The sequence below is a fragment of the Ambystoma mexicanum genome, chromosome 3q, assembly GCF_040938575.1.
Source record: "Ambystoma mexicanum isolate Mex_15411 chromosome 3q, UKY_AmexF1_1, whole genome shotgun sequence".
NCBI lineage: Eukaryota > Metazoa > Chordata > Amphibia > Caudata > Ambystomatidae > Ambystoma > Ambystoma mexicanum.
The window spans coordinates 274927280-274940698 of NC_090926.1; the positions used below are offsets into that span (position 1 = coordinate 274927280).

The following is a 13419-nucleotide window of genomic DNA, read 5'->3' on the forward strand; positions in this document are numbered from 1 at the left end:
GAAAAGAATGTCGATCCTTTTCTGTGTACTATTCCGGAAGTACTGTCCTTCCTTCTGACCCTAGCACATAGAGGTCTGAATGTTGGAACCATTAAAGGTTATCTTGCGGCGCTTTTCATCTTCAAGCGCTCGTCGGAAGAATTCTCCTACTTCAAAATTCCTTTCATAGTACAGTTCTTAAAACGACTCACTACTCCGCTATGGATGAAATGGCAGATCAACCTGTGGAATGGACGCCACGATTGTGCTTGCTGGGTGCGACGGTCAAAATGAACCCGAATTGGCGAAAATTGTTAAATCTGAGCCTTCTAATAGCCAAAAGGGCAATACTTATGAAGTGGAAAAATGTTAACCCACCAACTAAAGCTGATTGGGATAGAGACATGCTTTGGACGAATGATACAGAGGAGCTGTATATAGACTTGGTGATGCCCTCGACCAGCCCCAGGAATATATGGGCCCAGGTACAAACAATACTTAGCAGACAAAGCTGAAACTGAGAATCCTGAAGCGGAAGCAATATAACTAATGTTCATTTACTGTTGAATGCTGCTTATTCATAATTCTGTATGTGCTTACCCTGTGCAACAATAAATAAAGTCTTTAAAAAAAAAAGGACTCACTAATGTGTTTCCTCCTCACCCATTTCAAGTGCCAATTTGGGATCTCAGTTTGGTCCTAAAATTCTTAATGTGTGCTCCTTTTGAGCCTTTGCACACTTGTCCATTAAGATTATGTTAGAGAGAATTCTCTGTTTAGGCTGAATTTCCTAACCTAGTGAGTCCCCCAGCAGCTTTGCTGGATTTTTGGGGTTTATTTTGTTTCTCCTGCCAAGAGTGAGACTCTTTTACCCTCACTCTTGGGCATGATTTGAGTGTGTTTCTTTGAATCTAGATGTGTTTAATGGGCTATGGGGTCTTTTACTCCATAGGGCTTCATGTGTTTTTGTGATGTGTGTTACACAGCACCCTCAGTGCAGTGACACAGGGGTGTCATAGTGACCCCCCCAGTATAGACTCCATACCCTGGGACTGACTACTGTCTCCCAGGGCATGTAAAGTCACCATTGACTTTACTAGTCTTAAATTCTGAACAGAACCAGTACAAACCATCATATTGTGGACGTACTGGCTGGGGCAATTCAATTGCCCCGGGGTCTGTTAGTCGAGGGGGCACGTCTCCGTCCCCCCTGATCGAGTTTTGGCTGGTGGCAGTGGATACTACTTTTTATATTCAACCGCGAATATTTTCCTATGGGATTTCCCATTGTTCTAGGCTACTATCTTTATTTAATTATTTACGGTAGCCTCAAACATACCGCCGGTTTATTTAATTAATATTAATTCTCCGGTTGGTATTTTTTGCCAAAACCTGATTTTAAAATGGCGTTTGTGTTCTCTTCTGTGACTCCAACCCAAGTCGAGCCCTTTGTTCCACTTTTTGGCGGGCTTCTCCACAGAAGCCCTCCAAATTGGTGCCACTGTGTCTGGGGTACTTAGGAGGGGTGGAGGGGAATTTAGGCACCCTGGACTGAGTTGCCTAGGCAACGCAAGTCGCACTCCGTCCTGATTGGCCCAAGTGGTGAGCCGGCCGGCTCACCACTTAGCATGTTTGAGTGACAGCTAGGCTAAGTGAATGGGGGTTTGCTGCATAAAAGCAGGGCTTTGGGGACTGGAACTTCAGAAGTCGCCACAGGACCTAAGAATCCGACAAGGGAGAAGCTGAGCCCACCTGCCACGACACCACCACTGGTGGAGCCCTGCTGGACTGCCTCACCACTTTTCCCAACGACAGAGGAGATCTCCCGCCGGAGAGTCTTCTTCCTTTGACTGGTGGGGATAACCAGTTTCACCGTCTTTTCGCTTACCCGACGTATCTCGTGGCCGCCTTGCCCGTGCCAAGCACCCCGGCAACCGGGATACCACGTTTTACCACGACCGCGAAACCAAGGTACCGCCTTTTAACCGGAAAACTCCGCGGCTGGTTGCTGCCATGGTAGTGCAACGACCTTCATCTTTCCTCCAAGTCGAGATCTTCTCTTCCCCTGGACGACGACGCAACTTGCACCCACTACCAGGAACAACTGCCACCGCTGGAGGATCCTTCCCACTTAAGGTACCTTGTCCCGCCTGGCTTCCCTTGCTACCGACTGTACGGGGTAGATTTAGCCCCCGGCTTTCGAACCTGGGTTAGTCTGGGACACCTTGGCTAAACTTTTCTAAGCCTCTCTAAACGCTTTGCTGAACCCTCTGCAAGACTTTCTAAGACTAGTGTAACTGTGTGATCTTGGGCGCATTTGTGCTCTGCTCTCTCTAAGAGTGGGCCCAGCCTTTGGACTTTGGCTCACCAGTTACTTATTGCTCTCTGCCTTGCTAACAGTGTTCTGGAATCGTAGAGTGGTGTACCTCTGCTTATTCTGTCTTTTTCCCTCCCTTTTTCACAAACCTATTAGAGTGCAATCTAGTTAAGCGCTCACCTCTGTATGAAAATAAGTGGTGTTTTACTGTGATTTTCTAATAGGGAAAAAGGGGTGTATATATCATAATAGTAACTGTGTTTAGAATATTTTACAATAAGAGTGCTGGAGTGTTTCAACTGTGTGTTTTTAAATAAATAATTATATACTTTGATACCAAAGCTCTGGTCAGTGTTTGCTTGTATTATTGTATCTGAGTGCCTATTGAGTATACTTTGCATACTGCCTAACTCTTCTTGAGGGAAGTCTGACTGCTCAGCCACAGCTACCAGGTAAATCTGGGTGGTACAGACTGCTACCAAGTGGGTTTACTGCCAACACCTGTAGTCTTAAATCTTTTGCAGTGGTCCCTAAGGGAACTGCACAGGTTTCTGCCTAACAGATTACTGACATGGAAAACTGCTTTCCTAGTTGCTTTAACATCTGCAAGAAGAGTGAGCGACTTGCAGGCACTGTCTTCTGGTCCACCTTATACTGTGTTCCATAAGGACAGAGTTGTGTTGAGGGTTAAACCCTAATTTTTACCAAAAGTGGCATCTGAGTTTTATTTAAATCAAAAAATTGTGTTACACGCATTCTATCCTCCACCTCCTCCTAGTAAGGAGGAGGAAAGATTACACAGATTGGATCCAAAAAGAGCTTTAAGCTTGTATATCTCTAGGCTTTCTAGGCTTAGAGTGGACAGCCAACTGTTTATTGGTTACACAGGAAAAAGATCAGTCAGTAACAAAACAAACAATATCACATTGGATTGTGCTTTGCATCTCGGAATGCTACAGACTGGTGGGAAAAGACCCACCAGAAGGTCTAAGGGCTCTTTCCACCAGGGGCATCGCTTCGTCTACAGCCCTATAAAGAGGTGTTCCTATAAGGTCCATTTGTGAAGCAGCGACTTGGTCATCGCTGCATACTTTTTCAAAGTTCTACAGCCTAGATGCTTCCCAATCTAAGGAGCTGAATTTTGGTAGAGCAGTCCTATACTCGGCTACCTAAAGATATCGAAAAAAAAAAATCTAATCCCTCCTCCATAAAAATTATCCTTACTGCTTTGGGAGTCTATCAAAGATGAGGAATACGTTGGAGGACACAATCCACTCGAAGAACAAGTAACTTACCAACTGGTAACGTTCTTTCGATTGGATGTTCCTCCAATGTATTCCTCATCGCCTTCCCAACCTACCCCTCTGTAGATTTTTCCCGGGCTGTTGCCACTCCAACTCTCGCAAGGCAAATACCTGTCTACCGGCACAGTCTACACAGTGAAAAATCAATAATGAAGGGGCAAAAACAGAACTGAAGCCAACGGGCACCACGCATGCTACTTATACACCCGATGACATCACCCTCGACAGAGGCCTTCGTGGGACCATCGACTCGACGACATCGACGCACGGCGCCCTCTGCCGAAATTTTTTTCCGAAGCAGCTGAAGCTGGGTGGAATACATCAAAGATGAGGAATACGTTGGAGGAACATCCAATCGAAAGAACGTTACCAGTTGGTAAGTAACTTGTTCTTCTGACAAGCGAACAAAGCTCATTATTGCTAGCAGTAGGATATGCCAACAGCAAGGACCTGGATGTCATTGCTTCTCCATCCAAAACGGTTTCCTCTTCCTCACTTCTGTGCACATTGTGGCTTTTTTTGTTGTGGTTATCCCTTGATTCCAAGAAACCTCCTTAACTCGCTGTTTCTTTACCTCCGATAGAAGAATGGGTGCGGCCGATCATGAAAAGAGATAAGCAGGTGCTTCTTCACTGGGGCTATTTTCCAGACAGGTGAGTCAAACTGCAATTGGTTTGTTTTCTACTTGGTTATGCTATGAATGGGCATTCTGCAGTGTCTCTCTCTCTCTCTCTCTCTCTCTCTCTCTCTCTCTCTCTCTCTCTCTCTCTCTGTCTAGCGTGATGCTTTTTGGGAAGGCCAGAGGTAGTTTGGCCTTTACTGTGTACAGGTTTTTGTAAATGGTGGTTTCTGTGATGTTCTTGTTTTGAGTGCTCTTTTTTGTCTGTGTTCCCTCCAAACTCCAGCCAGGAATGTGTTTTGTATAAGGATCATGCCAGCCAGGACTCTGCTTACATTAGTAGATTTTCCAGCAAGAGTTGTCCCCAGAGTGATCATCTTCTTAGTAAGATTCCTCGGCTGCCAGGGAAAGATCAACATAAAAAATGTTTTTTAAAAAGAATTAAAATTATTCTTTTTTTGATAAATCAAAATGTGACTAACTACCACCAAAAGGAAGGGCAGTTGGCCCTGCAGTCTCCCAGAATACATAACTAAACATCTCCACAATGTCTCTTCTTCAGTTTTTTTATTTTCCCCCTGTCACTTGGCCAAACATATTCCCTTTACCTGCCTAGGTGACTCACATGGCCAACTTGCCCTCATCACTCATGTGGACACTATGTGACACTACCATTCAGAGCTTTGCCTTCCAAACCTAAGAGATGAGGAGACACCTTTTATTACCCTCAGTTTCCTGGACATTGTTGCAGCAACGAAGAAGACATTTGTTTGCATGTACCACTAGCAGTAGGTCCTTAGCCTGCACCACACACTGACGACCCGGTCCTTTGTGTTCTGATGAGAAGCCCACTTTTTCTGTCTTACCTAGCCTGGTAATATGTTTGCTCTCCCTCAGAGCTTGGTATGGCCTACTGTTAAGATGGATTTATAGAGTCTGGCCTGATAGACATATTTTAGGAGGCCACCCGAGTTAGAGTGAACATGGGAATCTGAGAGGTTAGCCAAAACCCAATTAAGGTAGCAAAGGAGATCAGTCAAGGCTACTCTCATTAGATTGTGAGTGAGGCCAGGGGTCCACAGTGAGTGCACACAGTAAAGCACACAATAATTAAATTTAAAGAGGAATGTGTAAAAATACAGTATTTATTCTAGGCTTTAAACACACTAAATAAATTAAACAAGCCAGTGATTATCGTGCAATGCTCAAAGATATATATATATAGTCACCAAAAGTCCTTAAAATGCATTCAATGACTTACATCAATAAAAGAGGTAAGTGAAGTGATGCAGTAAGAAGGAACCAAGTCACAAGGGATATTCCCTAGCTGCAGCAGTTCCATCCATAAGAAGGGTGGGGCTTTGTGCCTAAAGTCACAATGCTTCTCCCCAGAATGTTTATGTAACAGGTAGGTTTACTTGTGTTGGTGATAGTTCAAAAGAAGAAATTCAAATAACTTGCTAGGAAAGTAAATTGTGTTCTTATCATTCAGGTTTTACTACTCTGATTCGAAATAAAAGCAGTGGAATGGAAGGATACAAAGAGACCTTTCCTCAGTGTTATCCTATGGAGAACAGGGGGAGACAAATGCTTTGTGTTTATTTACCCAGAGCACTGGATGGGTCGACGGGGGGGTCGCTGGAGGTTGGAATTCCTGCAGTTGGTTCTGGTGAGAGGTGACCAGGAGCTGCGGGTGCAAGGATTCTTCTGGTCGGTTGAAGGACCAGAGTGCATCCCTTTGGCGATGGAGAAATTCACAGATGCAGAACTCTTCAGGACACCTCACAGGATCGGTTAAGGCAAGTTCCAGCGATGACCACCATACACATATGACAGCACGTGTCCTTTCAGTCGCAGTTGTAGATGTCCTTCCAGGACAGGTTGCCTTGAACCTGGTAGGCTGAAATTCGGCAGGAAGGCAACTTGTACCACAGGTTGGGGACCACCAAAGTTCTAGCTGCAAACGCGGAACAGTGACGGTTCTAGCGAGATAGCCCACTGGAGAGCTCGTCTGTCCACCAGGTGGTTCTGGGACACTTTGGAGTGCTGGGTTCTAGTGCACATCGTGACTGGTTGGTCCCACCAATCCAGGGGTTGAAGAACTGCACAGGGCCTTTGCAAAGCAGGTAGTCCAAGAGTGCTTCCACGAGCCAGACACAGAAGGGGATGCTAGTTCTGCCATCATCTTTGGACCTTCAGTTGGTTTTTCTTCTACAAAGGATTCTTGGCTCCAATGCTGATCTGAAGAAATGATTGCAGAAGTCCTTTTCTTATCCAAAACCCAGCCTGCAAAGATTTTTATAAAATAGAATAGTGAACTCGTCTTGGTCTGGTACATTGTTCAATGTGCAATGTGGCTGATTTCATAACTAATAATATCTCTTCTTCAGTGATTTTGCTATACAATAATATGCCTTTAAGAGGGATATATAGATAGCAGGTCAGAGCCAGATAGGAAATCATAAGCATCTCCATCATCTGCACTTTCAACAGTATTCATGGCTCAGTAATAGGTTTCTGATGAATACAACAAAAAACAAAATTTGACTAAATCTTATTTCTTACTGCTTGCAATTGGCAGAAAACCCCACTTTACCCAGTATTCATCCCTATAACATAACTAGGCCTCGAAGCTGGGCTGTGAGCTTTTCACTTTCACAGGCATGCAGCTTTTATAACTAGGCCACTTTCTCTAAGAGTACCCCTCATGGTGGTCTTAAAAGGTTCCCACCAGGTATGCCAATTGACATTGGCAGAGGTGTTTTCAATAAAATCATTTGAAATATCGACATCCAATTCCTTTTTCAAACTTTTTATTTTGAAGGAAGCGTTAAGCTTCCAGGTTGTAGGTGCTTCTTTTCTCAGGATTAAGTAAGACTGCAAAAAAAATGGTAGCACAGAGAACCAATTTAACAACGCCTGTACTCAAATCTACAACTAAAGAAGGGGTAACCAATCATAATGTAGTCCAGCCTGGTGTATACTCTGTGAGCATGACAGAACAATGCGAACTTCCTATCCTAGGGATACTGAAACCGACAGATTTCTAATAAATCGCTTTCCTTAAAAAGATGTAATTCTAATAATTGTTCATTTATAACGCGCTTAATACCAACGTGTGCTTTCTAAGCACGGAATCAGGATTCAGACCTGTGTGCGCTGCGTTGTCTTGCTTCCAAGACAAACGTGTTGCCCCTGAGCTATCCTTCCTCCCCGAAGGATATATCTTTAGGTGCCTGGTTCGATTCCCAAAAATGTTCTTTGGTTCTATCCAGGTGAGAATTAACTTGCCTCTTAGTTCCAGAGAACCTACTGCAGAAACAAGTAGTTTGTAAGTAAATATTTCTGGCTTTGTATAAGGGCCTAAGCTGTAGGTGAGTTACTTTAGGGCCCCCCTAGGAATCTGCAAGACAAAGAAATCTGCCATTTCTATCTGTCAATTGTTTCTTCAAGGTAAAGTGGATTTTGCGGCTGAATGAGATCCCACACCCTTTTTCTTTTGTTTTTGTGGAGGCAAAAAAATGCAAAGGTGTTACTGCTTGGAGTACAATCTAGCCGTATCCAAATAATGCAAAGTTATGACTATTGCTACATGAGATGGGTTGTAATGCTCGAATTGAAAACCAAGTACATTGTGTCATAGAACTTATACAGGGGGCAAAGTATGCGTGCGGTCAAGAGGTCTAATTCCCAATAATGAATCAAAATGAAGATCCACCTTAATGTCCAAGTCTGCCTCCACTCAGTCCCCTCCACTCTCCCTGTCCACCCCCTGTGGGCTATGTCATACTGTAAAAAGAACACCACCAGAAACTTCCAAAGCAACACACCAACTAGGTCATTGCAGAGATCGAATAAGATGCTGTTGATCAATATTATGACAAATCTCCAAATGTAGTAAGAGAGGTTAGAAGAAATGCAAATGATTTTGAAGGCTGCATAACATAAGCTCTTTGAAGGCTAATGTGAAGATGGATCTCCAAAAAGAGCCCTGGTAGGAAGATTTTGGGAGACCTCCCTATTTATGGTAAATGGAGAAGAGACTGAGAGGTTAGCCAAAACAAAGTTAAGTTACGATAGCTGAGCAGTCAGAGTTTAGTCTCAGGAAAGGTGCAAGTGTTTTAGGGCTACAATGAGTCCACATAGAGCAACACCAATAATTAAACATAGACAGTCTTTTATAAAAAAATAGTTATTTATTGGCCCTTTTGGCAGGTCGGGGGAAGGAGTCGGACATGTTAGTGGCATTCTGACTTTGTTTTACTGAAATTATACAAATAAGGCCTATCTTTCTTACTGCTGGAAGGGTTTCCTTGCCTATGTAAAGGTGCTTGTTTGTCGCCAAGACGTCTCAAAGAAAGAATTTCCTCTCCCCATGTATTCTGTTATCTTCTGTTAGTCTCTTTATAGCAAAATCTCTTTCTTGTGTTTGTTTCCTAGCATGATCTTTATAATAGTCTCTGGATATCTCCTTAATTTATTCTTCTAGCTCTTCCACAATATTTTTAGGTCTGGTACTCTCTTTAGCGATGTGTCTTTGACAACTTTCCTCGTGATATTTTCTTACACTGTTGTCTGAATTTGTAGACCTCTCATTCTGTTTATCGAGGCTTTCTCATATTGGATGTGGTTTGATTTTATCCAATTTGGTATCTCCCCTTTCTTTTGGTTCTCTTTCTGTAGCTAACTTGTTCACTGGATAGTCCTATCTCCTCTCCTTTATTACAATATGTTATGCCATACTTTCTCCATTCTTCACAATTGAACTCGTAGGGTATTTCCCCTTCTTTTACTGGTCTTTGTACAGAGTCTTTATCTACTTCCCACAGAGTTATTTGTTCTTCCCTTTATCTGCTTCGCACAGTTCCAGTTAAAGAGTTTTATATTCAGTATTTCGTCGCTACTGTTAAGGTGAGAATCACGGGAATGTTGCTTACCTGAATTCCTGGTCGATCTCGACGGGGCAGCCAGGCTGACAAGAAGATTGGGTGACACAAGCAACCAGCCCCTCCTCCACCCTGAATGGATACTGGGTAGAAGATGGACCGATTCCCAACGCCACAAGCTGGATTCAGTGACGACGGAACTGTGCAAGCACAGGCAGGTGAAGTGGAAGGAGATATCCTTGAAGAGGCAAGCTCCGGAGTTCAAAGATGAGAAGGTAGTTCTCCAGAAACTAGCACTGGATGTCTTGAGAAGTTGAGAGTCCCAAGTAGTGGGAGCGTACTCCCGTAGCTGGCAATGGGTGTTGTGATGACGAGAGTCCAAAGGTGTGGAAGCTGTACTCCCGTAGTTGGTACTGGAGGCTGTGAAGATGAGAGACCAAAGGTGTGGATTCCGTAATTCCGTAGCTGGCAATGGGTGTTGTGGTGACTAGAGTCCAAAGGTGTGGAAGCTGTACTCCCGTGGCTGGTACTGGGGACTGAGATGATGAGAGTCCAAAAAATGGAGAAAGTCCCAAGAGAAGCACTGGAGGGAACCACAGAGAAATGGCTTGGCCAGGAGGATTGGAGGGAGTAGGCAGGCAGGAAAACAAGGGCTGGCAAGGGAGAGGAACCAGGAAGAGAAGGGAAGCAGACTGGAACCAGGGGGGAGAGAACTGGGAACAACTTGCCCAAGGGGAGACCAAAAGGCAACAGGCAAAAGGAGAAGGAGAGCAGGTCAGGAACTGGGGCAGAGGCTAAGCTGGGCTAAGCAAGGGTGAGCGAGGACACGATCCGGAACAGAACGCGTTGAGACGCGATCTGCTCCCGACCGCGTCTCTCCCTTTATGGGCCGCCGGCGCCTGCGAGGCCCGGAGCGCGAGCCTGATGGTTGCCAGGCGCCGGCGGACCCAGAATGAGGCTTGAGCAGCAAGCTGCTCCAATCCTGGGTGACCGCCCCACGGCGCATGCGCGGAACCATGACCGCGGTCCCTGACGGACGCGCCGAGGAGCCGCAGCCCATGTCCCTGGAGCTCTCCCCCCGGCGTCTCCCCAAGCGCGAAAGCGCGAATAGAGGCGCCAGGGAGGAAGAGCGCGAGCAATGAACCCCGGTCTCCCGGTAAGCGTGACACTATACCCCCTCCCAGGAAGGCCCAGAGCCCCAGGTTTCCAGGGAAACCGGTGATAGAACTCGCGCACAAGACGCGGAGCGTGCACATGCCGAGAGGGATCCCAAGTGCGATCACAGGCCGGGTACCCCTTCCAATCCACCAGGAAATGGAGCACCCCCCTGCGATAGCGGGCATCACATATCTCCTGAACCTCGAATTCTGGAACCCCCTGTACCAGAACAGGGGCCGGACAAGCACCGGAACGACCATAGGGATCCACCACATAGGGCTTCAGGAGGGAAACATGGAAAACAGGATGAACATGCCACGAACGGGGCAGCTGGAGACGAAAAGCTACAGAGGACAGGTGTTTAACAATCCTAAATGGGCCAAAGTACCGAGGAGCCAATTTAACAGGTAGGTTGCGATGAGGCAGATTCTTAGAGGACAGCCAAACCCTATCCCCAACCTGGAAATCAGGTTCCACCCGCCTCCTACGGTCAGCCTGAATCTTCATATGGTCACGAGCAGCCTTCAAACAAAGAGTTACGTGCCAATTCATGCTGCCGTTGGATAGTTGAAACCAAGGCATCAGTGGAAGGAACCGTACTGGTCGGTGCAGGGTGGAAAGGAAACAACTTGGGATGTTGTCCCATAGAGCAATGAAAGGGGCTGGTCCCAATGGAAGAGTGAAAAGAATTATTGTAGGACACCTCAGCTAAATCTAGATAGGTACTCCAATTGGTTTGCGTGGCATTTGCAAAACTACGGAGGTAGGTTTCCAGAGTCTGGTTCGTTCTTTCCGTGAGACCATTGGACTGCGGATGATAACCCGAGCTTAAGGCTCTATGGATACCAAGATGACCACACACTTTACTCCAAAAGGAAGAGAGAAACTGAGCCCCTCGGTCAGAGATGATTTTCTCAGGAAGACCATGCAAACGATAGATTTCGTGTAGAAAAGCTGTGGCCATCTGGACCGCGGTAGGTATCTCCACGAAAGGGATGAAATGGGCATATTTCGTAAAACAGTCCACAACGACCATAATACAAGTGTGCCCTGCAGAGGGAGGAAGGTCGACAATAAAGTCGGTAGCAATTGAGTGCCAAGGGTATGGCAGTAATTCAGTAGGAGAAAGCAACCCCAAAGGATGTTGTCTGGGAACTTTGGATTGAGCACAGATCGGACAGGCCTGTACATATCTCCGAACCTCCCCAGCCCAGCCAGGCCACCAAAATTGTCATGATAGTAATTCTTGTGTTGCACGAATCCCTCGATGGCCTCCAATGGGGGAATCATGAACACCGTGCAAAATGCCATCACGAATCTCTCCTTCAGGGACGTACAGTCTTTTCCGAAAGAATAAGAGGCCATGATTTTCAGATATTGAGGGCCGTCGAAGCAAAACTGACCTCCAAGAATCAGACCGGATGGCGTCTGATACTGACTGTAAGAGTGGTGACAAGGTCGATAGAAAATGATGAGAAGAGATCAGTGGTTGAATCTGACTGGAGTTGTCTTCTTTCTTCTCTATCTCCAAGGACCGAGACAAGGCATCTGCTCTTAAATTCGAGGACCCGGGGATGTAAGTAATATGAAACACAAACGGAGAAAAGAAGAAGGCCCACCGAGCCTGCCTGGGTGTCCGACATTGCAAGGAGCGCAAATACTGCAGGTTTTGGTGATCAGTACGGACCTCAACCGAGAAGCGGGCTCCCAATAGGTGGTGTCTCCATTCCTCAAACGCTATCTTGATAGCCAACAGTTCCTTCTCAATAACTGCATAGTTCCTTTCGCTAGGATTCAACTTGCGAGAGAAGTAAGCCACGGGATGTTCAACCGATGTAGCGGGATCCTTCTGTAGAAGTACTGCCCCAACAGCAAAGTCCGAAGCGTCTGCTTCAACAATGAAGGGCAAGTCATCCTGTGGGTGGCGTAGGATTGGAGCGGCCATAAAGGCTGACTTCAAGGCGTCAAAAGCTTGTGTGGCAGAAGAGTCCCACAGGAAAGCAATCTTGCTGCTCGTCAGTCTAGTGAGAGGTGCAGAGATCTCAGAGAAGCGTGGAATGAATTGCCTGTAAAAGTTGGCGAATCCCAAAAAGCGTTGCAAGGACCTTACATCATGAGGCTGTTGCCACTCTTGAATTGCTTGGACTTTCTTGAAATCCATCTCAATACCAGATTGACTTATTACGAATCCTAGGAATTCTATCCTGGATTGATGAAAGGAACACTTCTCTGCCTTAACAAACAGATGTTTGTGGAAAAGTCGATTGAGGACCTCTCGTACATGACTTATGTGTTCCTCCTTTGATCTGGAAAAGATTAAAATGTCATCCAGATAAATCCAGACTGAGATTCCAATTACGTCTCCAAAGATGTGATCCATGAGCCGCTGGAAAACCGCAGGGGCATTGCACAGACCAAAAGGCATCACCCTATATTCGAAATGCCCAAATGGTGTCTTAAATGCTGTCTTCCATTCATCTCCACGCTTGATGCGGACCAGATGATAGGCCCCTCGAAGATCAAGCTTAGTAAAAATCCGAGCCTGATGTTGGGTCTCAAGGATACTACGAATCAACGGTAGTGGGTACCGGTCTTTGATGGTAATATCATTTAATTGCCGGTAATCTACACAGGGTCTTAAAGTGCCTTCCTTTTTCTTTACAAAAAACAAAGGAAATCCAGCGGGAGATTTGCATGGTACGATGTACCCCTTACTCAAACAGTCCGATAAGTAATCCTGCAATACTCGTCTCTCCTCCCGAGACAAAGCGTACAGTTTGCCATGAGGAATCTCAACACCAGGACGCAGTTCTATGGCACAATCGAACGACCGATGAGGTGGCAGGGGTATGTTACTTGGTTCAGCAAAAACTTGTTCAAAGTCGGCATACTCAGGAGGAATCAGAAATGCGGAACAAAGGCTGGTCCCCTTGTCGCGAAGTTCCAAATTAGTCAAAGAAACCAGAGTCTGGACTGGCAAGCTGCATTTTGAGGTACAAGAGGTGGAGGAGAAGATCAAGGTGTGCGTCCTCCAATCAATAACCGGATTGTGATGCTGGAGCCAAGGTAACCCTAAGACCAACTTGTAGGTAGGTGACCTGATAACGTCCAAAGCAAGCCTCTCCACGTGATCGGCGAGCCGAAGACTTAATCCTA

General features: G+C 45.8%; 1 protein-coding gene across 2 annotated transcripts in view; it reads left to right on the forward strand.

Moving 5' to 3' along the window:
- Positions 1-13419, forward strand: part of SMARCC2 (SWI/SNF related BAF chromatin remodeling complex subunit C2) — a 2756167-nt gene that overhangs the window by 683123 nt on the left and 2059625 nt on the right. For both annotated transcript variants that reach the window (XM_069653753.1, XM_069653754.1), the window contains exon 7: positions 4184-4253. In XM_069653753.1, coding sequence (XP_069509854.1) covers positions 4184-4253 — 70 coding nt within the window. The remainder of the gene's footprint in view (positions 1-4183; positions 4254-13419) is intronic.